The 23,866-nt window shown below is 50.8% G+C and overlaps 8 protein-coding genes and 1 long non-coding RNA gene across 11 annotated transcripts in view; 4 read left to right on the forward strand and 5 right to left on the reverse strand.

The window, feature by feature from the left end:
• LOC117891557 overlaps positions 1-672 on the reverse strand; it is a 1,553-nt gene extending 881 nt beyond the window's left edge. Inside the window, exon 1 of the long non-coding RNA XR_004648636.1 lies at positions 520-672. This is a non-coding gene — a long non-coding RNA (uncharacterized LOC117891557). The remainder of the gene's footprint in view (positions 1-519) is intronic.
• LOC117890258 (pre-mRNA-splicing factor ATP-dependent RNA helicase PRP16) overlaps positions 1-4,512 on the forward strand; it is a 19,884-nt gene extending 15,372 nt beyond the window's left edge. The window contains exons 3-5 of the mRNA XM_034795048.1: positions 2,628-3,540; positions 3,618-3,759; positions 3,829-4,512. Of these exons, the coding sequence (XP_034650939.1) occupies positions 2,628-3,540; positions 3,618-3,759; positions 3,829-4,426 (1,653 nt within the window). The 3' untranslated portion in view covers positions 4,427-4,512. The remainder of the gene's footprint in view (positions 1-2,627; positions 3,541-3,617; positions 3,760-3,828) is intronic.
• Positions 1-13,221, reverse strand: part of LOC117890074 (inositol polyphosphate-4-phosphatase type I A) — a 20,939-nt gene extending 7,718 nt beyond the window's left edge. The window contains exons 1-9 of one of the 3 annotated variants that reach the window (XM_034794761.1): positions 12,962-13,215; positions 12,494-12,619; positions 12,131-12,289; positions 11,788-12,063; positions 10,695-11,225; positions 10,071-10,620; positions 8,678-9,986; positions 7,880-8,613; positions 7,523-7,820 (exon numbers count right to left, since the gene is read on the reverse strand). In XM_034794761.1, coding sequence (XP_034650652.1) covers positions 7,688-7,820; positions 7,880-8,613; positions 8,678-9,986; positions 10,071-10,620; positions 10,695-11,225; positions 11,788-12,063; positions 12,131-12,289; positions 12,494-12,611 — 3,810 coding nt within the window. In that variant the 5' untranslated portion in view covers positions 12,612-12,619; positions 12,962-13,215 and the 3' untranslated portion in view covers positions 7,523-7,687. Of the gene's footprint in view, positions 1-7,522; positions 7,821-7,879; positions 8,614-8,677; positions 9,987-10,070; positions 10,621-10,694; positions 11,226-11,787; positions 12,064-12,130; positions 12,290-12,493; positions 12,620-12,961 lie in introns of those variants that run through there. The other 2 variants (XM_034794927.1, XM_034794844.1) reach the window with 2 other exon arrangements.
• On the reverse strand, positions 4,438-5,640 carry LOC117891059 (fibrillin-1). Its single transcript, XM_034796271.1, has 2 exons — positions 5,103-5,640; positions 4,438-5,043 (listed from the first exon to the last, which is right to left on the reverse strand). The coding sequence occupies exons 1-2, from the start codon at positions 5,560-5,562 to the stop codon at positions 4,487-4,489; spliced, it is 1,017 nt and encodes a 338-aa protein (XP_034652162.1). The 5' UTR covers positions 5,563-5,640; the 3' UTR covers positions 4,438-4,486.
• On the forward strand, positions 5,751-7,411 carry LOC117890972 (39S ribosomal protein L38, mitochondrial). Its single transcript, XM_034796151.1, has 5 exons — positions 5,751-5,945; positions 6,011-6,166; positions 6,233-6,590; positions 6,663-6,961; positions 7,036-7,411. The coding sequence occupies exons 1-5, from the start codon at positions 5,795-5,797 to the stop codon at positions 7,320-7,322; spliced, it is 1,251 nt and encodes a 416-aa protein (XP_034652042.1). The 5' UTR covers positions 5,751-5,794; the 3' UTR covers positions 7,323-7,411.
• A 387-nt stretch (positions 13,222-13,608) lies between the features above and the next one.
• On the reverse strand, positions 13,609-16,869 carry LOC117890567 (F-box/LRR-repeat protein 4). Its single transcript, XM_034795537.1, has 9 exons — positions 15,955-16,869; positions 15,798-15,891; positions 15,518-15,722; positions 14,858-15,448; positions 14,680-14,789; positions 14,293-14,623; positions 14,043-14,234; positions 13,908-13,977; positions 13,609-13,841 (listed from the first exon to the last, which is right to left on the reverse strand). The coding sequence occupies exons 1-9, from the start codon at positions 16,279-16,281 to the stop codon at positions 13,767-13,769; spliced, it is 1,995 nt and encodes a 664-aa protein (XP_034651428.1). The 5' UTR covers positions 16,282-16,869; the 3' UTR covers positions 13,609-13,766.
• A 274-nt stretch (positions 16,870-17,143) lies between these two features.
• On the forward strand, positions 17,144-18,772 carry LOC117890895 (tRNA-dihydrouridine(20) synthase [NAD(P)+]-like). The gene is made up of 3 exons (XM_034796033.1): positions 17,144-17,390; positions 17,449-18,411; positions 18,468-18,772. The coding sequence occupies exons 1-3, from the start codon at positions 17,162-17,164 to the stop codon at positions 18,716-18,718; spliced, it is 1,443 nt and encodes a 480-aa protein (XP_034651924.1). The 5' UTR covers positions 17,144-17,161; the 3' UTR covers positions 18,719-18,772.
• Positions 18,773-18,849: 77 nt separating this feature from the next.
• LOC117890653 (mRNA-capping enzyme) lies at positions 18,850-21,441 on the reverse strand. Its single transcript, XM_034795661.1, has 6 exons — positions 21,040-21,441; positions 20,009-20,959; positions 19,801-19,939; positions 19,458-19,731; positions 19,201-19,397; positions 18,850-19,119 (listed from the first exon to the last, which is right to left on the reverse strand). The coding sequence occupies exons 1-6, from the start codon at positions 21,244-21,246 to the stop codon at positions 18,944-18,946; spliced, it is 1,944 nt and encodes a 647-aa protein (XP_034651552.1). The 5' UTR covers positions 21,247-21,441; the 3' UTR covers positions 18,850-18,943.
• A 625-nt stretch (positions 21,442-22,066) lies between these two features.
• LOC117891475 lies at positions 22,067-23,338 on the forward strand. Its single transcript, XM_034796995.1, is given in 3 exon segments — positions 22,067-22,562; positions 22,604-22,653; positions 22,732-23,338. Coding segments are annotated over 3 exon segments (903 nt in total). The 5' UTR covers positions 22,067-22,223; the 3' UTR covers positions 23,246-23,338.
• Positions 23,339-23,866: the final 528 nt, after the last annotated feature.

The following is a 23,866-nucleotide window of genomic DNA, read 5'->3' on the forward strand; positions in this document are numbered from 1 at the left end:
ATACATATTTACAGCGGTACAAATCTACTTTTGTTTCTATAGCAATGGATTATTGTCATATTTTGAATTTTATTGGCTTTGTGCCTAAAAGAACCAAATGAAATTAATTTCACTGACATTTGTTTTTGTAATTTTTGATGGGAAGCTCAATATCACATGCACAGAGCCGTATTAAATCCCGTATTGAAGCATTATTTACTCGCTTATTGGTTCTTTTTTTGTTGCTCTCATGTTGATTAAATGACAACCGAGAATAAATATTTTAAGGGCATTATCTTTTCGAATTATTCGTTGTACATACATATATTTGGTTTTCTTGTGGGCCATCTGTTTCTACTAAAAATAATATCATGTGCATAAAAGAAGTACCATATAAATATAGCTTGTTTTTGGGATTAATATTAGTTGCACTCGAGTATTATATTTCCACAAAAACCTAACCGAACCCCATCTCGAGTGGTCTCTTATCGCAACCAATACTGGAATGGTTTTGTATGTTTATACATATGTACATAGTACATTTGTGCTAGGTGGCGCTCTCTCCTGTTGATATTGTTTTACGACTTCAATTGAATTAGCAATCGAATTCGCAATATCAGTTGCCGCAGCGCCATATACTCTAACGCTCGTGATCCTATTCAGAATGTGTGTCACTCACAGCCGATGTGTGACTCGCCCTGATGAAATAAAGCTGATGAATACAGCAACCCGTAATCCCCACATCTGATACGAAAACTTAACCAAACACATTCTTCTGTTCTGCTCTGTTCTGTTCACTCGCACAGTGAGTAAGAGATTCCGAGACGCACGTAATACATACGTATTCATTCGTACTCCTACCCATAGACATTATCAGCATGTCCCAAATCGGATCACATACACATGAATATGGACATATGTATGTATGTATGTACGTACATACCTAGTATTACCTACTTTTGATACCATTCACTTACAGGCAAAGTAAAGATTTGACGAGTACTTATGCATGGTTTTAATGGCGTATGAGGGTATTAGGTGTAGATTATTACAATAATCCAATCCCACAAAATATATATGTATATATGTATGTACATTATATATACATATGTATGTATATTCCTACCTAAGCGTGGAAATATACCGTTATTCTTGATTAGTTCTTATTATAATCGGATATTATAACATTGAATTAAGTTTTCCTTCTAAACGATCATGATTTCATTTCAGAATGATAGTACAGAACGATTAAAGTGTCGCCTTAGGGCGTGTTCCAAATTGTTGTTTTGGACGCTTTATATTTAAAATTGGTTGGAGGGTATGGGTACGAAACTGAAACTCTAGTCGACCTTGAGATAATGAATGGGTTTTGGGGGGATGGCCTGCTACGAGTAAGAGAAAGATAGTGGAATCTGATAACGGATTTAGTTTTCCGATAGTTTTTTGGTGTTTCCCTGTAGGATACTTCGAGTCTGATGGTTTTATGATGATTTATATCCATTCGAAAGGTATTTATGTCTTCTATCTTGATTCATGTGTTCGATAAGCGATAAGCGTGTGTGTATCGCCTATCGAAATGGTCGTGACTATCGTAACTGCTGCGACCTGACGTCATCTGTCCAACGGGGAGAGATAAAGATAATGGTAGAATCAATGCGCGATTTGCGTTGCGTTACCTGCTATCCACCAGCATCGTAAATAATTCCAACACACTCCTACACATATACACGCACACACATGACTTTCTATGGATGCATGTACACACACACATATGTACATATGTATGTGTTGCATATGCAAGTAGATAAGCTGCATAATAAAGCACACATTACGAGTAGGTTGTGTTGTTGGATTGCAAATTGCTGGCTGGTTTGGTTTGTGGATTGTGTGGATGGCGGATTGTGGGCTGTGGCGAAGATTCAGTTAATGCGCAATTTGCTTGGCTACGGGGAGGGGGATGTTGCTGCGCTGGTGTAGCGAATAGCAAAGGAAACGAAACCCTCCTTCCTTTCTTCCTTCCCATACATGGCGTACGTGTGTTCCAGCATGTTCGCCCGCTGCTGCTCTGCTCCTCCCTTAAACAACAAAGGCTAAGCCGAAGCTGCACCTCTCTCTCAATCTTTCTCGCTCTCACTGTGTTTCTCTTTTTTTGCATTCACGCAGTTGCAGCCGAAAAAAGGTAGATTAAGTGGAAGGAAAGGCAGAGTGCCTCTTTTTCTTTACACCCTGCAGATTTCGCTTTGTCAATCAAAGCTTACATATGTATGTATGTATGTACATACGTATTTTGAGAGCGTACTCTTTGAATGCATCACCCAAACAAACTTTGAGACTCGAAACAGTATTGTATTTCTTTATTTCACCGCACTTGTGGACGCAGGACCAAGGTGAATTTACTAAAAGGCTTGCCAAGGGGAGAGAGCGCGAGCGAGTGAGAGAGGGTGGCGGGCGGGGGTAGCCCCTTGTTGGCTATGAGAAATTCGTAGCATGATGTGGCATGCCTTGACCCACTGCAGCGCCGGTCAACGACACCACGGCCAAAGTGGAGGGGATTTTGGGTCAAACCATGGTCTACCGCCCGCGGACGAACGCCCTGCCAATGAATGACCTAATCCATATGTCCATTTTCCCACGATTTCCATTCACAGATTGTGGCTCGGCGGCATGATCTGAAGCTGATTGTGACCTCCGCCACTATGGACTCCAACAAATTTGCAACATTCTTCGGGAACGTACCGACATTCATCATACCGGGACGCACCTTTCCCGTGGACGTGATGTTCAGCAAGAACACCTGCGAGGACTATGTGGAGTCGGCGGTAAAGCAGGCGCTGCAGGTGCACCTGACGCCCAACGAGGGCGACATGCTCATCTTTATGCCCGGCCAGGAGGACATCGAGGTGACGTGCGAGGTGCTCGAGGAGCGTCTGGCCGAGATCGACAATGCCCCGGTGTTGAGCATTTTGCCCATCTACTCGCAGCTGCCCTCCGACCTGCAGGCGAAGATTTTCCAAAAGTCCGGCGATGGTGTGCGCAAATGCGTCGTTGCCACCAACATTGCGGAGACCTCGCTGACCGTGGATGGCATCATCTACGTCATCGACTCCGGCTACTGCAAGCTGAAGGTCTACAATCCCCGCATTGGCATGGACGCCCTGCAGATCTATCCCATCTCGCAGGCGAATGCCAATCAGCGTTCGGGACGTGCCGGTCGTACCGGCCCGGGCCAGGCCTTCCGCCTGTACACCCAGCGCCAGTACAAGGACGAGCTGCTGGCCCTCACGGTGCCGGAGATTCAGCGCACCAATCTGGCCAACACGGTGCTGCTGCTCAAGTCGCTGGGCGTGGTGGATCTGCTGCAGTTCCACTTTATGGACCCGCCGCCGCAGGACAACATCCTCAATTCGCTCTACCAGCTGTGGATCCTGGGCGCCTTGGATCACACCGGTGCCCTCACCACCCTGGGTCGCCAGATGGCCGAGTTTCCCCTGGATCCGCCGCAGTGCCAAATGCTAATTGTCGCCTGCCGCATGGAGTGCAGTGCCGAGGTGCTCATCATAGGTGAGCCACGCCACACATCTTTATGGAGTAGGCCTCCTCCACCAGATCCTTTATAACATTCTTTCTCCACTCTACAGTTTCCATGCTGTCGGTGCCCTCGATCTTCTATCGGCCCAAGGGACGCGAGGAGGAGGCGGACGGTGTGCGCGAAAAGTTCCAGGTGCCCGAATCGGATCATCTGACCTACCTCAATGTGTATCAGCAGTGGCGCCAGAACAAGTAAGCCTACCCCGGCAGGAGTTGCTTTCACAGAATTCACATTGTCATGGTTGCTTTCCTCTCCCACAGCTACGGATCGTCGTGGTGCAACGAACACTTCATTCACATCAAGGCGATGCGTAAAGTGCGCGAGGTGCGGCAACAGCTGAAGGACATTATGACGCAGCAGAAGATGAACGTCAAGTCGTGCGGCACCGACTGGGACATTGTGCGAAAGTGCATCTGTTCGGCGTACTTCTACCAGGCGGCACGGCTGAAGGGCATCGGTGAGTACGTGAACCTGCGCACGGGCATGCCCTGCCATTTGCATCCTACCTCCGCCCTCTACGGGCTGGGCACAACGCCCGACTATGTCGTCTATCATGAGCTGATCATGACGGCGAAGGAGTATATGCAGTGTGCCACCGCTGTGGATGGCTACTGGCTGGCGGAGCTGGGTCCCATGTTCTTCTCCGTGAAGGAGTCGGGACGCAGTGGGCGCGAGAAGAAGAAACAGGCCGCCGAGCATCTCAAGGAGATGGAGGAGCAAATGTTGCAGGCCCAGCACGAGATGGAAGAGCGCAAACAGGAGGCGGCTCGCCAAGAGGAGCAGATGGCCGCCAAGCAGGAGATAGCTACTCCAGGCACAACCACGCCCCGACGCACACCGGCCAGGATAGGCCTCTAAACGCGGCAGTGGATCGGCATAAACGATTGTATTCATAAGTTGAACAGTTTTTTCTATATGCTAATAAAGAATCAATGAAATATGAACCAAAAGTCCAACCCAGAGGGTGCTTGGGATCGAGGTGCTGCCTCCACTCTCCCGCACACATTGATTGTCCCGCACACTGTGGTGGGCAGTGCATCGGCACTCGCCCCACTGGCACTCCATGGCGGACGGCGGCAACGATTCGTCGGCATCTTCCGCCATCAGAGGATGCATTTGGCAGTCGCTGTCGATGCGACAGTAGGCACCAAAGGGCACAATGGGCTCGCAGCTAATCCGCTTCAGCTGGTGCGTATCCACAGTTTCCTCCTCCTTTGGCAAGGTGTTGGCCACCATCCGGGGATAATGGGTGGAGCGACAGGTGCAACGATGATCCTGGCACTGGCCACCGGCACCAAGGCTTGCCTGGCAGGCAGTGCTGCTTTCACAGTCATCGCCGTAGTCCGATCCAGTGATGCACTTGGTCATGTTGCGGTTGTGGACATAGTTGACGGCACAGCCGCACTTCTTGAGCTTCGGCAGGCAGAGGGAGGCACCGCAGATGCCGCAATCGGTGTCGTTCACGCAGTTGGACTCTGTGGTTGATTTTTTTAAGCATAATTTGGGATCGTTTGGGATCGCTCGCCACACTCACCCAGGACGGCCAGACAGCGTCCCTGGTGGGACTCAAAGTTCGTTCGGCAGAGGCAGTGATTTTGCGATGAGTGGCAAGAACTGAATTTGTCCGACAACTGGCACTGGCGATGGAACTCGCAGCGCTCGTCCAGGGGCACCATCTGAGCGACGCAGCGCCGCTTGTCCTCACTCGGCAGGAAACCGGAGGAGCAGGTGCACTGATCAAGCTTTTTGTTGCATTCGGCATGGGGCTGAAGGCAGGGACAGTGGCCACCAATGATGTTGGTCATCTTCTGCTCCATGGGCCGGCAGTCCACGCGCTCGCCCGAGTCACGTGCTGTGCAGTGGCAGGTCGAATTGAGACATCGTCCACGTTCAAACTGATGACACTGCACATCGGAGGTGCAGCTCAGCTCGAGGAGTTCCTCGGCCAGGCAGTAGCCAGCCAGAAATAATACAATTAATCCGCAGTAATGCATTATTTGGTTTACTTTTATGAAATAACCTGCATTAAAGTTGTATAACTTTTGCAGAAAGCCGTTAACCGTTAGAAAGCTCAGCTTAATTTCGATAAGTAAAAGCTTTTTGTTGGACCAATCGATATCGATATCCAGTGGTATATTTAAAAAATCAGGAGACATGTTTCGGTATATTTCTGCGGGTTACGTTTTGCGGTCACACTGATGGAAAAACGCTGCCTTATAAAACACAATGTCTTTTAGCAATTTGTTAATGAAAAGCGGCCTAAACCATGGCCTGCGTGGAACACCGGCCAAGGTTGGGCTCATTAGCACTCGCCAGGGTCACAGGCTGCGTGGCAAGCCGCCCGGTGTGGCTCGTACGCTGGAACAACGTTTGCAGGGTAAGCAGTCCCCTTGCCGTTTTGTTGATGTAATCGTGCTGATAAATGCACCTGGCCCCACACAGAGGAGACCGTGACGGATGCCGAGGTGGCGGCCCGCATCAACATTGGCTTTCCACAGCTCAAAGAATCGCGTTCTGCGCAACTGAAGACGCGCCTGGAGCATCTGAAGACGCAGCGATCCAACAAACAATTGGAGCAGCTGGCACGCAGCCACAAGCGTAAGTACCGGCACCGGCAAAAGCAGCCATGGATTCAATAGATTAAATGTAACTCTTCTTGGGCAGTGATCATCGATCTGGACAAGGTACAGCAGACATATGTGCAGACGACGGGCCAGCACGACTTGCGCCTGCTCGCGGATCACTATGGCATCTTTGAGCATCTGTATGGCAGCGCGTACTTTGTGCCCCGGGTGCCACTCAGCATACGCTACGAGCTGGGCGACACTCTCACTCCGGTATACAATGGCAATGTGATCAAACCCGCGGAGGCAGCGAAGGCGCCAGTCGTGAGCTTCGATGGTCTCATGGATCCCATTACCGGCAAGTCGGTGGCCGGGCAGGACAGCTACTGGACGCTGTTGGCCACCAATCCAGATGCCCACTACACCAATCCGCCAGCAGAGTGTCTGCATTGGTTCATGTAGGTGCCAGAGCCAGGTGTCGTAACTGAAATGGATAACCAATTGATTGTTGGCTTTTCTTTGCCTTGCAGTGGCAATATACCCAACGGCAGGGTGGGCGAGGGACAGGTCCTGGCTGAATATCTGCCACCGTTTCCGCCCAAGGGCGTGGGCTATCAGCGCATGGTATTTGTGCTGTACAAGCAGCAGGCTGTCATGGATCTAAGCACGTACCAGTTGGCCGCCTCGGACTACAGCAATTTGGAGAAGCGCACATTCAGCACGCTGGAGTTCTATCGCCAGCATCAGGAGCAGTTGACGCCGGCAGGCCTGGCCTTCTATCAAACCAACTGGGATGAATCGCTGACGGAGTTATATCACAATATTTTGAGTGCGTACACACACAAGGAGATTCTGCTCGTGCATTTAGTATAGAACTGTTTTCCCTTCCCATCTCTACGGCAGATATCAAGGAGCCTGTCTATGAGTACGATTTCCCGAAGCCATATCTGTCGGATCAGAAATTCTTCCCGCTGAAACAGCCCTTCAATCTGTACATGGACAAGCATCGGGACGAGAAGCAGCTGAACAAGGAGTACCTGCAGCGAAAACTGGCCAAGACGCATCCCTTCGATGGCCCAGCCAAGCCGCTGCGCTTCCCCAATGCCCATCCCATACGGGACGTGCCCTCCTGGCTAAAAACGGAGATACGCAAGCAGCGATTGGGCACTGGCCGTGTGCAGGATTACTAGAAATGCGTCTGTTTAAGTGTTTTATATGTTAACAAGTTCGGTTTGTTTTATTCACTGGAAGTACACGAGTCGAGATAAAGTACACACGATTTGCCGCTGTCTTCTCTTTGCAAACGAGAAGATTGCAACAAAAACTACAAGCTACATACGTGGGGGGGTGGAGTTATGGGTTATGGGGATGGGAGTTCTCTAGATGCTAAATAAATACGTTGTTTAGGGAATCATTTGGTGATACATTTAACAATTGTCTGTCCGAATGGTGTGCTAATTGAATTAGTTTTAATCGCTGCTTTGCTTTAAATTGTTTCTTTGATTTTTGGCACAGTTTTGTTTGTCTATAAGTTGTCAACCTCCGCTCATACTGCCTAGGTTTGCGCTTTGCCATAGCTGCCAACTGGCGGCCGGTACATGGCCGGCAAAAAGGGCACCTGTGTCCAATGGAAGGCATACTTTCGTGTGCCAATATTCTTTAAGACATTGTCCATGCGTGTGCCCTCGCTGCAAGGCACAAAACACAGTCAAAATTGGAGTCGTTAAAGGTCGGGGCAGCAACTTACCTTCTCATGGTGCTCAGCGCATAGGGCACATGCTTGGCCGGCAGCTGAAATTCGCGTACTAGCACGCGGCACTGCTCCAGGGTGACGGCCATGCCTGTGCGATCTTTGGCACTCTTGCAGGAGGTGAACCGCAGGCCGTCCATCAGTCGACAGGCATCCTCAGCCAAATGCAGAATCTTGACATTCTTGGAGAGATTCGCGCGCAACTGCTGCTCCATGAAGGCGAGCAGCGACTGCAGGGACTCGCCAGCATCCACCGAGCCCAGGCCCAGCTTGCGATACCGACCATAGTACTGGCTGAGCCTCAGATAGTTGTCCCAATTGGAGCGATGCTGCTCCCGTGTCTGGCCCACCGTCTCCGCATAGGTGGCCTTGCCATTGATGCCAATATTGAAGAATACGGGCGTGATCTTGAACGATATGGAGGTGCCATTGCCGGGCAGCGAATGCTCTGGCACTGGCAGCTGCACTTCCAAGGCCTGCCGTGAGCCCGTGATGCGTGGCATCGGCGCCAGCGCAGCCTCGCCCTGTGCGCGCACCAGTTGAAAGCTGACGGCCGACAGGTCCTCAATGGCAATGCACATGTCGCTCCACATGTCCGCCTCGTTGCCGAAGAGCGTCAGCAGGCCCTCGAAGTAGGCCAGCGGACCCAGATCCCTCAGCATCACCAGATAGGCCATGTCAAGTTCGCTGCCCCAGAGGCGCAACATCAAAGAGCTAACCAAAGCTGTCAGCTGTGGGGAGGAGGACAATGATTAGTTGGGCTATAAATTGCCACTTCCCATGGGGCCCTCTTACCGCCTGAGAGAAGCAGACATCCCGGCGATACATGATGCTCGCCTGCAGACGATTGCAGCGCACATCCTGCTGCAGCCGCTGCACCGAATGCATCAGGCGCGCCGTCTTCAGCAGCCTGTCCATGGCATGGCGCAGCTTGCGCATGCTGGGACGCAGCTCGGCGGCCCAGTCTGTGGTCAGCGACAGGTCCAGACCGTCTGTGAATTTGTTGCCCTTCTTGACGGCAGAGCCAGAGCCAGAGCCAGAGGCTGCAGCTGTTGGCAGCGGCTTGAGATCCAGCTCGAGCTGCTGAGCGGGCTTCTCGGGGGCCGAGATCACATCGGGTGCGGGCGCCTGCTGCTGGGGGGCCACAGCGAAGCCCTCGCGCTTCATTGGCGGCTTGGGATGACGCAGCCGGATGGCCGGGCTGTCACGGCGACCGCAAAAGAACTTCAGCTTGCACTCCAGGCACATCACGCTGGCCTCAATATTCAGCTGGGTCAGATCCAGCGGCTCCGGCTCCTCCGTGGGCCGGTAATAGTTGGCCGACGGCGAGGAGCTCATCAGCTTGGTGTCGAGAAAGCCTGCGGGCGGCTGCTGCTGTCCACCGCCCCTCAACTCATCCAGATCGATCAGCTGCAGTGCAGCGGGAATGGGCGTGGATTCGGGCTGCGACTGTGACTGGGGCTGGGACTGGGCATGCCAAGCCAGTGGCAGCGACTGATATGTGCCCTCTGCCTCGGACAGAGCATCCTTTTCCGTACGCTGTCCCGCCGCGCCCTGCTCGAGGCTGCGCAGATGCTCGTTGTAGCACTTGACGACATGCTGCAGTGAGTCAATGGCACGAATGTCCAGGGAGCTGGATGGCGAGCTGTTGCTCGGATGCCAGCTATTCGAGCGCATCAGCGGTGGCTGGGCCCGGGGCCACAGATCGGGCGGAGCCACCACCGGCGTGGCAAAGTCCTCCAGCTCCGGCGACTTCAGCTCCAAAGCTGTCAGCTGTTGGGTAATCTTCCGGAATGGCGACATGGGCTCCATAAGCACATTCTCGGGCTCCTCGATGATGCGATGCTGTTCGATAAAGTCCACCGCCTCCTTGACAATGCTCGGCTCCCAGATGTTCAGCAACGTGCGAGTCTTGGACACCATCTGATCGCACAGGGGCATCATGTCGGTGGCACAGCGACGGCTGGCCAGCTGCAGGAGCTGTGACATCAGCTCGACGATTTCCTTGCGCAGCTGCTTGGTGGCCTGGACGGCATCGTTGGCTGCCTGCACCTTGCACGCATTGCTCTGCTCCAGTTTCCACGATTTGCTCTCCTGCAGCAGTCTGCCCGAAAGGGGGGAAATGGTTAGAAATGGTTGGGAAGAGGAGCCACTGCCCCCTGCCCACTGCTTTGCAAAATCCACTCACTTGATCAATCCCCCGCACTGCCGTCCCTTGGCATCGTGTCGAGTGAAGGCGCCCACTGTCACAATGTCCAGGAAGCCGCGCCGCTGCAGTGTGTCGTTCTGGGCCCACATCCTCTGAACGTGCAGATTGACGGGCAGAAACTCCAGCGATTCGTCCGTCTTCACTGATGACCGCTTGAAGAAGACGCCATCGCGAGCCAGCTGCTGAATGTTCTGCTTGGCCTGCGAGTAGTCCTTGAGCAGGCGCAGATGCTCCTCGAGCAGATTCATCTGGCGCCAGCGCCACTCGCCGCTCAGCTCGCCCATGCCCGAGATCTCCTGCAGCAGCTCCTTCTCGCGCTGTATCCAGATGGAGAGCAGCTGCTGGGGCAGCACGCAGCACAGACGCGACTCCAGCAGCGTCTCCTGCACACTGATGTCCGCCCCCAGCGAGGAATGCAGTCGATATGTGTGCAGCCGGGGCTTGGCGCAGACCCTCTGCAGGCCGCACTGCTGCGGCACAAAGAGGCGCACGCCCAGCTTCGGGGGCAGCGACTGAGTGCGACGATGGGCTGGGCGGACACAGGGTGGAGAAAAGGTGCGTGAACATCTGATGGCACATCCTGGAGTTTCATTAAGCACTCACCTCGCCTGCCGCTGGCGCTGCCACTTGATGTGGATCCTCCTCCAGCCGTTTCAAAAAGTTGTGTGCTGGAACGGGGCGGCGGTGGTAGGCCATTGCCTGTCGCTTGGCCCGGTTCCACGGCCGCCTCTGGGGACCAGGAGACAAGGGTAATGAAGCCACATTCGCCACGCGGCGAGCCCACGGGCAGACGCAGCCGTGTGGTGTCCTGTATGACGCCGAGGGCCACCTCAGCATGGCCCAGGGGCACCGATGTCAGGGTCATGCGCTCCCGCACATCGTGCACACTGAAACGCAGACGCGTGGAGGCCGTAAATCCGGCACTGCGCTGGAAACGCATCGTGCTCAGGAACTGCGGCGTGCGTGTGCCCTCCTGCAGCTCCGTGCGGGCATGCTCGCGCCACAAGCAATCCTCGCCGGGCTGCAGCACTGAGCAGACCACACGTGGATTGGGATCACGCCCGAAGGTGTCTACCGGCAGGCTATCACAGGAGAGGGCCGTCTCGCAGATGGGCAGCTCCGAGAGGTCCAGTTCTGGAAGGAGAAGCACATCAAATCAGATCAGATCAACGAGCAAAGCAGACCAACGGCTTGGCATAAGGAACATAAAAAAAACAAACTGGTTTCCGTGTAAATTTAAAAATAAAATTCAATTTTATTCCAAGAATAAAACCCATTTCCAGTACGACAGATCGTCCAGACACCAAATACCCGTTAGATTTACAAATACAATTACATATGGATGTATACAAATGGCAGCGCGTTTCCAGTGGCTCTGCTCTGGAAAGTAGCGACTCATGTTTGGAATGGAATGATGAGCTTTCGTGTGTGTGTGTTGGGTAGTAAGGGAAATGCAATGAGATCTGTGTGTGTGTGAGAGTACGAGTGAATAGGATACAGAGAGTGCGCTAAAGAGAGTGAGATAGAGAGTGCAAGAGTGGCCAGTGCGAGTGAGTGAGAGACACAGAGACAATTTTGTTAACATGAACAAAAAAATAAAACTAAAACATAAACAATAACAACATCCTCATTCTTTGGTTTTTTCTTTTCATTTGTTTTGATTTTTTTGTTTTTTGTTAGAACTGTATAAGATCACCTTCAAAGGTCGGTGCCACCTCCACGGGAGGAGAGTCCTCCGAATCTTCCTGCTGCTGCTGCTGCTGGATCATTGCAGGGGGCACTGGCACACCCAAATCAATATTATTGCCCATGGCCAGGGGCAGTTGTCTGCTCTTTGCCACAATCTGCTCCTTCAGATGGCTGATAAGCAGATTCAGCGTCTCGTTGGACGCCTGCTCAATGCTGTATACCCAGGCCAGGCGTTCGGCCGACGAGTAGCTAATAAAACGCTCCGTGGGACTGTCTTTGAAGTCTGTAAAGCACTGCGGATTAGCAACGGAACGCAAAGGCACCATCATGAGCAAGCTAGAATCACTCACCTAGATCGAATATGTAGCCGTCGGGGTCGCAGTCTTCATTCAGAATGCGGGCGCGACAGTTCTCCAGTACAAGGACAGCCGACACCGATGATTTGGGATCTTTGTCTTTAAGGCAAAACAACAGATTGCCGCGCAGCTTGCACCAGCGTTCGACTCTGACTGTGGGAAGGGAAAAGTGGAAGTGTGCATATAAGCAGAGTGCTTGGACAGGACTTGGACTTATCGGTCCAGCAGTGTTCATGAGTGTGTGTGTCTGTGTGTATGTGCATGTGCATGTGCATGGCATGTGATCAGAGCTAAAAATACGTTGGATACGTTTTGGGTGATTAACCGCTTATCTGCTACGTCACTATTGGCACGTACCTTCGCTGCGCCACAGGAATCCCTCCTGGCGATCCGTAACGATGAGCAGCCCCTCCTTGTCGAACTTGGTTGCCGGACTGGTAGCCAAAGCGTTCAGCTCGGACTTGTTAAATCGCATGGCGGACACTGCAAAGGCAAATATGGCAAACGATTTTAACGATTGAACAGAATGGAACGGGGGCTCAAACAGCGACAAGCAATTCCAGGCACGCCTTGTATGCGATTCAAACCACTGTTCGAGCGGTGCAGGGGGTATGGGCACGGCACCGCACCGTCGTATGTGGTGGTAGAGCGAATTAATAATTTAACCAAATTACACGCTCAAGACAGTGTACGTGCGCCCACTGGAGTGAAGATGCTTGGTGTCGTGGTCAGGGCGGGGGGCGCTTGGAAGTAGCTGCGCGCAAGATGGGTGAGGACGTTGGGTGGGCAGTGGATTCTCAAGCAGCAAACGGTACATATACACACCTCCTCTCCTCTCTCTGATTTTGCTTTGCTCCCTTGTTGTTATTGCTGCCGTTGGCTGCACAGCTGGCGGCGGCGACGTCGTCTCACTGCCTGCTGCTCCTGCTCCCGGTTAATATGCCGAGTCATTCGATTGACAGTTGATCTAATCTAATTTGGGTTATTTTTACTATTTATTGGACTAATATATTGATAAACTTTAGATAAACGAAGTGAGTTTTTGTTTCATTTTGGAAAAATTTGATTGCAGTGTGACCAGTTTTGCCGCGGAACCATCGATAAAATCTACCGAAAAATATATTTTAACAACCTTCACCTAAATTTACCATAAATATACCGTGGACGATAATATAATTTGTACGTGATTACTTTTAGGACGCACAAATATTAATAAGCAATTCTGCATGAAAAGAAAGTTCAGCAGAATCGAACTCAAAGAGTTGTAATTACATAAAAGTGGCAACGACACCATAGTCCACCTCTAATATCGACACAGCGGGCCCTATATCGATAGCATGAAAATACGAAACAAAAACCGTTATAGTTTCGCCCAACTTAGTTCTAAAATGATGTTTTATCAATTTAATAAATATAAAGTTAGAGCAGAGTGATGAATGTTGAAGGATTTTATAAAATGTTCCACAGGTTTCGTTTGTTTTAAACATTATAAAGGTAACATTATACTAGCAACAGAAAGTAGAGAGAGGTGCCACATACACACGTAGAAATTGTACATCCATTATTATTAATAGCTACAAGGTATGTACATATGCCCATGAGCGGATCCGCTCTGCTTTCCTGTGATCACCTATCTGGTATCGAAGATGCGGCTGCTCTTGATATCCACCTTAAACTGACGCGACCATTCCGCCAGTAAATCAAACTGCAAATAGAGGAGATAAAGAGTTTAGCTAGAGAGAAGGAGTTAAATGGGGTTTAAGCTCCTCACATCACGCTCCATAATGTTGTCACAGAAACTCAGATCCAGCAGCTGCAGCTTGGGGCAATGCACCAGAATGCTGAAAGAAAAATCCGCGGTAAATTTTGTGCCTTGAGAATAGTCAAGTGTATGCATGAAACCCACTCGAAGACACGTTCGTGCGTTATATTTAATATCCCCATGAGATCCAATTGCTCCAGATTTTTGCCCAGCGTCGCTATGTGTAAGAGATCCCGCTCGGTGGTGCCACGCACCGCCGACAGAAAGAGTTTCCTCAGCTTGGGACAGTTGGACAGCAGCTGAAACAAGCCATCTCCCAGCGATGCCTCCCGCAGACTACAGCGAGGAATGCACATGAATAAATAATGCCAGAAAGCCGCTGCACAGCACATACCACCAGCCCAAATCGAGCTCCTCCAATTGACGGCAGCGAGATATGGCCAAGAGTCCGCGGGCGGACAGAAAGTGAGCCTTCCACAGATCCAGCGATATGAGCTGTGTGTTATATGTGGCCAGATGATCGGCCACATCGTCCATGTTCACCGACACACCGCAAAAGGCCAGATTCAGGTGCTTGAGCTTGCGATTTCCCTCGAGCATGCTGAGCAGCAGCTCAGTGTCAAAGGCCGTTTGGAAGAGATCAAGACGCTCCAAATTCTTAAGGTTTGCCAGACACGAGAAGTTCAATAACGGCGGATCAGTGGCACAATTACGCAGGCTCAACTCTGACAAAAGCAACAAATTAAAAAAGAAGACTGAACGATGGGGATAGCAGACATACCAATCAGATTATCACAGACTATGCCCACATTTTCAATGCAGCTGGCGTTTAGAAATTTACAAGAGTTTAGCCGCAGGTGGGTTAGATTATCGCCGCGCTGGGTCAGAAATCTGCAAAACGAAGTTTCATTAATGAGAATTTTGTCAATTTGCAGTAGGACTCCTTTTTTTTGACAAACTTTTTGAATTCGGTGGGTGAGATTTCGTTGAAGCCACCGCACCAGGACAGATCCAGCTTGCGCAGCATTGTGGCACGACGTGCCAGCGTGCACAGCAGCTCTGAGCTGGCCACCGGCCAATAGGGCTTCAGGTTGAGCTCAGCATAGAGCAGTGGATGCGTGGAGATGTCATAGAAGGTGCGCGACACGCGGCCCACAGAAAATAACGACTGCAGGTCCAGGTAGCTGAGTATTTTCAAGAGGATCTCGAATGGCAGATCTGTCACACACATGCCACACGCAGGCGTGTCCAGTGGATCTTCCTGTCGATTGTCCAGAAGAAATTTGCCCAGATCATTGCTAATGAATTCGTGCAAGCTGGTGTCATTTTTCTCCCTGCAGTTGGGCTTGAACTTCAGCGTGCGCAGCTTGCAGCTGATGGGTCCGCCAGTGCCCATCTTCGAGAGCGGCGAGTGGGGCTTGTAGACGCGCGCCTGCTCCTCCAGAATGCTCTGAATGAGGCGCCCCGACACGGTGCGTCCGCACAGCATGATGGCATCGATTTCCGTGTAGTAATTGAGTTGGCTGTGATTGAAATCAATGCGCAGGGTTCTGTTTTGGACAAAGCAAACTCCAGTTAGTGGATCTGCCCACGATTGAACACAGAACTGAGGCTCCTACTTTGTTATCATGGTGGTCTTTAGCAGCGGCGGCGCGAAGCGTCGTGAGTTACGTGAGGTCGGGGCCAGATCCGTGTCCAAGGCCTCCCATAGGCATGTCCAGTGCTTGGTCAAACCATATGCCCAGATGCGTATCACAGCGCCAGGATTAAATGTCTCAAAAATGGCCACCTCCGTGGGCACCACATAATCCTCAAAGTACACCACTGCAGCCAGGCAGATAGGTAACGAATCATTTTACATTTTTACGCCCAGTCATAGCGTGGGGATGAGGAACTTACCAATATAATCGTGAGTGGCCAGCTTGGGTAGATTTTGTGGCTGAATCTCCTGTGTGGCCGATGGCGCACGTTGCCACCAATCGCCGTAGGTGCGCTGGAAAGAACACTTGAGTGGTTGAGTGCATCAAACAGTGTGTGTGTGTGGTGTGGCACTTACCATGGTGAAGGTCTCTGGGTAGTCGCCGTAGGCAGGGAATTTTGATGGCCTGCCAACGACATTGGCCGCCGTATACGATATGCTGTACTCGATGCCATATTGCGAGCTGAAATCGAGCACACCGAGCACATACTGCTCGAGATAGTAGCCCTGATCCGTTGGCTCTGGCTGCATTTTTGTGCCGCAACCAAACCAGCCACTGTACTCGCGCTGGCGGTGCATTAGCATGGTCGAGAAATCGACCTGGGCATCGAGTTCCGTGTCGCTGGAGCTCGAGGTGGAAGCGGAAGCTGAGGTGGAGGCTTGGGCAAGTGCCAGCAGGGACATAGCACTGGCCAGTAGCCGTTGGCCGAAGGTCAGCCTCAGTGTATCGTTCGACAACAGTAGCGACCCCGCGTATCGCCGTCTTTCTCCTTCCACGTACCAGGGCAGGCGTTGGGCATAACAGAGCCAGAGTCGTCGTTGTGGTTGCTGCTCCTTCTCCTGCTCCACAAGGTTCCGCCTCCAGCTGAATGGGCCAAGAGAAATGTTGGCTCTGGCTTTGAGCTGCGCCGCTGTCCTTGTAAAAATGCTGTCCTTGCCCCTGAGACTGTGGCTGTGGCCAGTTTGTTCACGTCGCTGGGCCAGACCTTAATGTAAATTGGAAAAACGTCGTTGTGTTCCTCTCTTTGTCGCTGTTCGCTGATAATCCAATTAGACCTTCCTCTTTTCGAAGTATTTTCTGTTGTTTTGGGGGCGGCAAAGGTGTTCTCTTGTTTTTCATATGCTTGCCGCTAATTATGCCACTTCCCTGTCTGTGTGTTCAGTTGTGTGTGTTCTCTGCTTGTGTGAACTTTGCTACAATAACAATTTGTATGCTTTTTAATTTGAAACGAAAAAAATTAATACTTTTTGTACTAAGCAAAATGACAACAACCAACAACAGTTCCAGGGCTACAGTATATGGCTCCACCATACACAATACATCGTTATCGATTAGCGATGGGAGAAATGGGAGAATACGACAAATTCTTACGTTTTTTGCTAATTTATTATTTTTTTAAATCCACCAATAGGATTGGTAGCTGGAAGCTATATAAATATATTAAATGGAATATCAAAGTCGAGGAAAATGATTTAGGTTTCGGTATATTTACGGTATATTTGGAAAATGAGAAGGGTATATTTCGGTGTATTTTTTGTTCTTGCGGTATATACTCCCTCACACATGTTGCAATTGTTGTCGCGGTCCACCAAGTGGCATTCGATTCTGAACAAATTCCAAAATATGAAGTCGCGACCGAAGCTGGATTACCGCAACAAGCTGATGCTGGCACCCATGGTGCGGGTAGGCACGCTGCCCATGCGTCTGCTGGCCCTTGAAATGGGCGCTGACATCGTTTACACAGAGGAGCTGATTGATCTGAAGCTAATCAAAAGCATCCGGCGGCATAATCGTGAGTGGACCACAGCCCTGCCTTAAAAAACTTTTTAAACGCCTTTTCCTCGCTGTAGCCGCCCTGGGCACAGTGGACTTTGTGGATCCCTCGGATGGGACGGTGGTATTTCGCACTTGTGCCTTGGAGACATCGCGGCTTGTCCTACAAATGGGCACCAGCGATGCGACACGTGCTCTGGCCGTGGGCAAACTGTTGCAGCAGGACATTTCCGGCCTGGACATCAATATGGGCTGCCCCAAGGAGTTCTCCATCAAGGGCGGCATGGGCGCAGCCCTGCTGGCGGACCCCGACAAGGCTGCCCTCATTCTGCGTACACTGTGCTCCAATCTGGACATTCCCGTGACCTGCAAAATCCGAATTCTTCCCGATCTGGATGACACTATTAGTCTGGTGGAGAAGCTGGCCGACACGGGTATAGCGGCCATAGGCATTCATGCTAGGACACGCGACGAGCGACCACAGCATCGCCCGCATCCCGATGTGCTGCGTGCCGTAGCCAAGGCTGTCTCCATACCCATCATTGCCAACGGTGGCTCCCGGAATATGCAAAAGTACGAGGATATTCTGAAATTTCAGCTGGAATGTGGCGCCGATAGCGTGATGGTGGCCCGTGCCGCTCAAATCAATGTTAGCATCTTCCGGCGTGACGGTCTCCTGCCCATGGATGAGCTCATCGAGAAGTATCTGCGTCTGTGTGTGGACTACGACAATGCGCCGCATAATGCCAAATATTGTGTACAGAATATGCTCAAGGAGCTGCAGGAGACGCCGCGCGGCAAGCGCTTCCTTCAATGCCAGACGCTGCAGCAGATATGCGAGATCTGGCACCTGGGCGACTACTGTCGGCGCAAACAAAAAGAGCTGCGCACCCTGGGCAATTCTGGACGCGCTGAGGTGGAGCCACCCGAGGCGCAGGCTAAGCGACAGAAGCTGGAGGAGGCAGCCACTGCCATCACCGATGACTTCGAGGGCGTCATTTGCCGCAGCATGCCATTTTTAAGGTCCACCTATGCCAGTGGTATGTAAGCCTTTGAGCCATTCTTTCTGTGACTAATTTGAGTTCCTTTTGTGTAGACAATCATCTGCCCAAGACCGTACTGTATGTGTATGCTGGTAGGACGGGCAAGTCCCCGCCTGGCTATGAGACGCAGCAATGCGACAAACTGTTCCGTGCCATTTGCAGCTACGATGGGCAACGCTACAGCAGCACCTTCTGGGAGAAGAACAAAAAGCAGGCCGAACAGGGAGCAGCTTTGGTGGCTCTGCTTCATCTGGGGCAGCTGCAGGAAGAGCCACTGCGCGAGAATGGCAGCCTGATCAACTGACGAAACACAACTAATAAATGTTAATAAATAAATAATAAATGTTATCCACATAAATCCTCACCAAAAGTGATTACAATTTAGCTCTTTAAATTATGTTTATTGGGACTTTAGCTTGTGGGGCAATTGTTTTGTTTGTTTTTGTTTTAATTTCCTAGTTTCCAGGTGTGGATGGTGGATGTCAATGGTGAGAGATGGTTGTGAGGTGTGTATAGAGTGTGTCGGTGTTCAAACGAACCGATGCGGTCCATGTGCTGCCCCCTGATGATGGCCATGCTGCCCATGGGAATGATGGGCATTATTAGGTGGCGGCATCATGGTATGATCATCGCGGAACCCACAATTGGCAATATAATTAAGCAGATAATCCTTGGTAACCGGATGCTTTATGCTCTCCACAACGGCTGCCACAGCGAAAGAGAGGGGGTGACACATTTCATTACAGAATTTCGTAAAGAGTAGCAGGAAAATGTGCTTCTACTTACCGCGTGCTGTATTGAAGCTATTTGGATGCTTCTTGTCTGTTCGCTCTCGCATAAACTCCCAGTTGCCAAACTGATTCATGGTGCACTCCACAATCTTGTTGTCCACATCTCGAATTTCCTTGGTCAACTTTTGCATACGCCCAAACGGTGCATCGTGTCCGCCCACATAGAGGAAGCCAACCTTTTTGGTTAGCAAACTAAAACGCCAGGAGACATGGGTCAAAGATTTCTCTACAAAGATCTACTTCCTTGCTTACCCTTCGCCACGTTCTGTGATGATCTTTAAGCGAAAATCCACAGAGTTGAGCTCATGGGGCTTCCATTTGAAGACATTCGGACAAACACCGGCTGTGTAGGGCTGATGAGAGGGTTGAAATATGAGGCCATCGGGCTCATGGGCCAACGAGCGAGAGAACTTTTCGCCCAGCAGTCGGGCAGACATCCAAATTTCCCAGAAATCCTTGCGGCGCACACTGAATGCCTGTAGCTTTTGGACAATAATGCCCTGCTTCATGCCCTCAATACGGGGACCTAAACCGGCCATGAAATATACACTTAGTTAAGGCACAAAATAATCAGTCAAGTGGGTCGCTTCGGTACCTATCACATCGTTTTTGATGTAATCCAACCGATTGGGAAAGAATGGCTCCTCGCGCACATCCCGATTGGAGAGGCGAACAATGTCATAGATGAGGTAACGCGGCATTACACCCTCAGCGATCTTGTCCAGCACCATTTCCTGCAAAGAGAATCCCCCCCAATCAATCGGTGAGGTGAGCAGTCAACAAAAGATTTTAAAAAAACTTACACCATCCACTAGTGTGCCATCGAGATGATCGTTTAGATTCTTGCCATCGAGAAATGTGACATTCTCCACCTGGAAACAGGAGTGATTGCGGTCAAAGAAGTACACCTCGTCCTGTCCATCGATGAGCATCATGTAGCGTGTGCCATCGGCCTTCCAGGACACGCGGTAGGGTATCTCGCTCAGTCGCTTGATATTACTCCTATCCATTGACACTGGCTGGGAGCCGGGGAAGCCGTTCTTGTTCCAGTGGCACCAGTTTTGCACCCTAGACTGGAGATCGCCCAAACGCGGCTGGTCGCAAACTTGTCGTACGCCAGGGACGCCATCCATGAATGCGGCATTCCTGACTACCATCTCACGTCGTCGCTTCTTCTTCGAACCATTGGCCTCGCCGCCTTCGCCCTCCTCTCCATCCACGTCATCGGCATCGTCTTCGCCATCCGCAGCTGCTGCCTGTTGCGATGTGGACGACGAGCTGGTGTCATCGTTGGGGCGCTTTCTGCTCTGCAGTATGTCATCGTCGCCATTGCTGTCATCGTACTCCAGACACCAGTTGGGCTGCTCGGGCGCCTGGGGGGCTTCCTCGCCCATCTCAAAGCGCTTGTATAGCTCATCGATATAGTCCTGCTTGTAAATGCCCGGCGGCCGGGCGCTGGCAAAGACTGATAGGGCTGCCTCCAACGAGCAATCGAGACGCTCAACCATGTAGGAGACAATCAGGAAGCCGGTGCGATTGAAGCCATGGGTGCAATGGACGGCGATCACATCGAAGGGACGCTCCGTGATGAAGTTGTCGACAATTTCAATAAAACTGCGAGTCTGCTCGTGCGATGGGGTCTCGCCATGGCCGCGACACTGCAGCTTGATATATTGGGCACCGCGCTCCTCCACCGTCGAGCGGTCATAGAAGCGCTTCGTGTTGGTCAGGTCCACCCACAGGCCTAGCTTGTGCTTTGGAAATACGGGGGGATACGATTGATTGGGATTGGGATTAGGAGGTTTTGGCTAATGACGCGTAATGGGATATGTACCTTAACTGTCTTGCAGTAGTCGAAGAGCATCTCGGGTCGAAAGGTGCACTCGATGGGCATTTTGTCCTTGAACGCCTGACTCAGTGGCGTCTTGAAGGCCAGAAAGCGCTCGGCAATGATCGATTCACTCTTCCTGGGGCAATACAGCCAACGATTTGGCAGTGGGCCGGAGCCACCGCCACCTCGGTCTCGATGCGATTGAGACATATTGTGTGACGACGACAGCGAATCCTTACGCTTTCGTTCGCTCGCTCGGAATTGGGGCTGGGGGGTGTGGTTTAGTGGAATTTGGCAAGCCCGCGGCGCCCTTGGGTTACTCCGCCTTAAAGATCACGATTTGTTTGCCCTGTGTTAACTTTTGCTTGCATTTTCACCAAACTTCAGAGCAATGACAAACGGGAGGGACGGGGTGGCGCTTCCGTGACGATAAAATATACCGGCAGACCCTCAAAAATATACCGAAGTATACCTTCTAATTTTCAATATACGGAATGTATTCAATTCAATATTTCAAGCTAGCTGCAGTCTTAGCAAAGAATATTTAATCTCTGATTGATTAATTAGTTTTCTACAAGTAGGGATTGTTAGAAGCTCATATGTAATCGAAATAAATACATATATTTGTTTCAAACATCGACTACCTGGAGGCAGACATCGATGTTTAACTCATCGACAATGTGTTTGTGTTCGTCACGGTGCGATAGTGTCCAATCAATCGATACTGCACATGTACTCGATACCCTTGGGAATGGCAACTCAAAAAAAGCGGTTTGCTTGAAAAATAAACAATTGAATTGCCTGCTAGCTGCGTTTCGTCTGCAAGTATGAACTTGGCAAACAAACACACACACACACATGCATATGCACAGACAGACACATGCTCGCATCTTGAGAATTATTTACTGCAATGTAAATAAACTGTTTTTGGATTCCAAAATACTTAACAACAAATGCTCGGCCGCAAAAAATGTCCGAACCGAAGCACGGCACGATGGCAGAAACAAAAAGGCAACAATAACACTTTCGTCGATGATGTCTGGTGTGGTTTGGTCTGCTCCGCCTCTCACTCGCTCAATGGTCACTGGCCGGTCGCGTTCGATCTCCAATTTACATTTTTCGTGCCATTTAGAGGTTTTTAGTTCGCGGCCAATTGCCAGCGCCATTAAATCGAATCGAGTGAACCGATGGCTGCCCCACCAGCCGTTAAACGCCTGCCAGACAACCAAAAGATGGCTCCAGTCCAAATGCCCAAAATAACAATTACAAGCAACAGCACCAGCACCAGCAGCAGCACCAGCAGCAAAGGCGCGACAAAGGCAACAGCCGCTGCACCCAAATCCCCAGACGGCCTCACCGCCCTGGTGCCCAAAAAGAGTCTTACCTCGATGTCCGATGAGGAAATCATTCAGGAGAATCTTAAGGAAATATTGGATCTTAAATCGCGCGTAAGTTGTTCGTCGTGACGCGATTGTGAGTCATTCAAAACAAAACACACAATACCTTGATTTCTGATTTATGGCTACGTACACCATCGTGTGGCATGGAAGATCATATGCCCAGGCAGACAGGGAGGGCAGTTTGCCAGCGCCAAAGGGATAAGCACAAACGTGCCATGTTTGTAGGATAAGTTCCTCTAAAAAAATATTTATTTTAATATTAATAGAGATTAATTAATTGTTTTTTTTTCTGCAGGAAAAACATCGAGGAGGTGGCCATGAAGAACAAGAGCGAGCTGGAGGAAAAACATTCGCGTTTGAAGCACTCGCACGGCTATGGACACGGACACACGCCCACGGATGTGGATCAGCAGAGCTGCAGCGGCAGTGGTAGCGCCACGAGCAGTCTGCACTACGTGAACGAGCTGCTGCCGAACGGGGAGCATCGCAAGAAACAGCGCCGCCATAGACAGCGGCAGCGTTTAAGCGCCGATGGGCACGGGGAGCGGCCAGGACGTGCGCCGCGTGCGTCTGGTGCCACCACAGAGGCGACTGTGCATCGCAGCGGTGGGGCCAAGAGGCCAAGCATTAGGCAGAAACTCTTCGGCCAAAGCATAGCCCATGTGAAGCTGGTGGAGACGCAAAGCGACAGCATGGACTCGACGGGCGGTCCTGGGGGTTCTGGTGTTCCCAGCGAGAAGCGCAAACGGCTGCAGCGCATGGACACCCTGCCCATGCCCCAGGTGGTGCGCATGAGTTCGGCGCCATAGGGTAGAGTAGAGAAAGGGAATGGGAATGGGAATGGAATGGGTAATGGCCTTGCTATTGTATCGAGTAAATAAATGTATTATAAAAAATATAAACAGGAAATTCGGTTTTATAAATAGATGGCAGGCGGCAATCAGGGGAAGGAAACGATTACCCCGGATCATCAGTGTATCGATGCGAAATCAATGCTAAATACGTGAGCATTGAACACCTCTTTGATCAGTTCTGTGCCTTTGGCCATTTTCCCACTAAATCCGAAGTTACATTTTATTGATTCTTTTATTTTCCGCATTCATTTTTGATCGACTGAACAGCACTGAACAGTCGGGCACGGTGCTCTCGTGTGCGTGCCCTCTGGCACGGAATAGTTTACATTTGGGCCGGACGGATTCTGGCCAGCAATTGTTTTCGGGCATTGGCCATTGTTATTGCAATTTAATGGTTTACATGTGGTGGGCCGCACTCTTTCGGTTTCTCCCGCCCCCGTGAGGCACAGGGAACTAAACGCCACGGATGTATATTTTTGCTTTGAATTTCTTGGCCTCCCTTATTTTCCGAAAGTATTGTTCAAATCTAGCGGCAAGCACGCTTTGTTATCGGTGCTGCACAGTTGGCCTTGCCAT

This window comes from Drosophila subobscura, chromosome A (assembly GCF_008121235.1).
Source record: "Drosophila subobscura isolate 14011-0131.10 chromosome A, UCBerk_Dsub_1.0, whole genome shotgun sequence".
NCBI classification, from domain to species: domain Eukaryota; kingdom Metazoa; phylum Arthropoda; class Insecta; order Diptera; family Drosophilidae; genus Drosophila; species Drosophila subobscura.

What these genes read in the sequence shown, in the direction of transcription:
- LOC117890653 (XM_034795661.1), bottom strand. Translation starts at nt 21,246, where the DNA reads ATGTCTCAATCGCATCGAGACCGAGGTGGCGGTGGCTCCGGCCCACTG. An exon ending in ACTACTGCAAGACAGTTAAG is followed by an intron (nt 20,960 to 21,039) that starts GTACATATCCCA and finishes GTATTTCCAAAG; the next exon opens with CACAAGCTAGGCCTGTGGGT. An exon ending in ATCACAGAACGTGGCGAAGG is followed by an intron (nt 19,398 to 19,457) that starts GTAAGCAAGGAA and finishes CTGGCGTTTTAG; the next exon opens with TTTGCTAACCAAAAAGGTTG.
- LOC117890895 (XM_034796033.1), top strand. Translation starts at nt 17,162, where the DNA reads ATGTTGCAATTGTTGTCGCGGTCCACCAAGTGGCATTCGATTCTGAAC. An exon ending in AAGCATCCGGCGGCATAATC is followed by an intron (nt 17,391 to 17,448) that starts GTGAGTGGACCA and finishes TCCTCGCTGTAG; the next exon opens with CCGCCCTGGGCACAGTGGAC. An exon ending in AAGGTCCACCTATGCCAGTG is followed by an intron (nt 18,412 to 18,467) that starts GTATGTAAGCCT and finishes CCTTTTGTGTAG; the next exon opens with ACAATCATCTGCCCAAGACC.
- LOC117890972 (XM_034796151.1), top strand. Translation starts at nt 5,795, where the DNA reads ATGTCTTTTAGCAATTTGTTAATGAAAAGCGGCCTAAACCATGGCCTG. An exon ending in GCTGGAACAACGTTTGCAGG is followed by an intron (nt 5,946 to 6,010) that starts GTAAGCAGTCCC and finishes GGCCCCACACAG; the next exon opens with AGGAGACCGTGACGGATGCC. An exon ending in GCTGGCACGCAGCCACAAGC is followed by an intron (nt 6,167 to 6,232) that starts GTAAGTACCGGC and finishes CTTCTTGGGCAG; the next exon opens with TGATCATCGATCTGGACAAG.
- LOC117891059 (XM_034796271.1), bottom strand. Translation starts at nt 5,562, where the DNA reads ATGCATTACTGCGGATTAATTGTATTATTTCTGGCTGGCTACTGCCTG. An exon ending in ACGCTGTCTGGCCGTCCTGG is followed by an intron (nt 5,044 to 5,102) that starts GTGAGTGTGGCG and finishes AATCAACCACAG; the next exon opens with AGTCCAACTGCGTGAACGAC.
- LOC117890567 (XM_034795537.1), bottom strand. Translation starts at nt 16,281, where the DNA reads ATGTCCCTGCTGGCACTTGCCCAAGCCTCCACCTCAGCTTCCGCTTCC. An exon ending in ACCCAGAGACCTTCACCATG is followed by an intron (nt 15,892 to 15,954) that starts GTAAGTGCCACA and finishes TGTTCTTTCCAG; the next exon opens with CGCACCTACGGCGATTGGTG. An exon ending in GGCCACTCACGATTATATTG is followed by an intron (nt 15,723 to 15,797) that starts GTAAGTTCCTCA and finishes GCCTGGCTGCAG; the next exon opens with TGGTGTACTTTGAGGATTAT.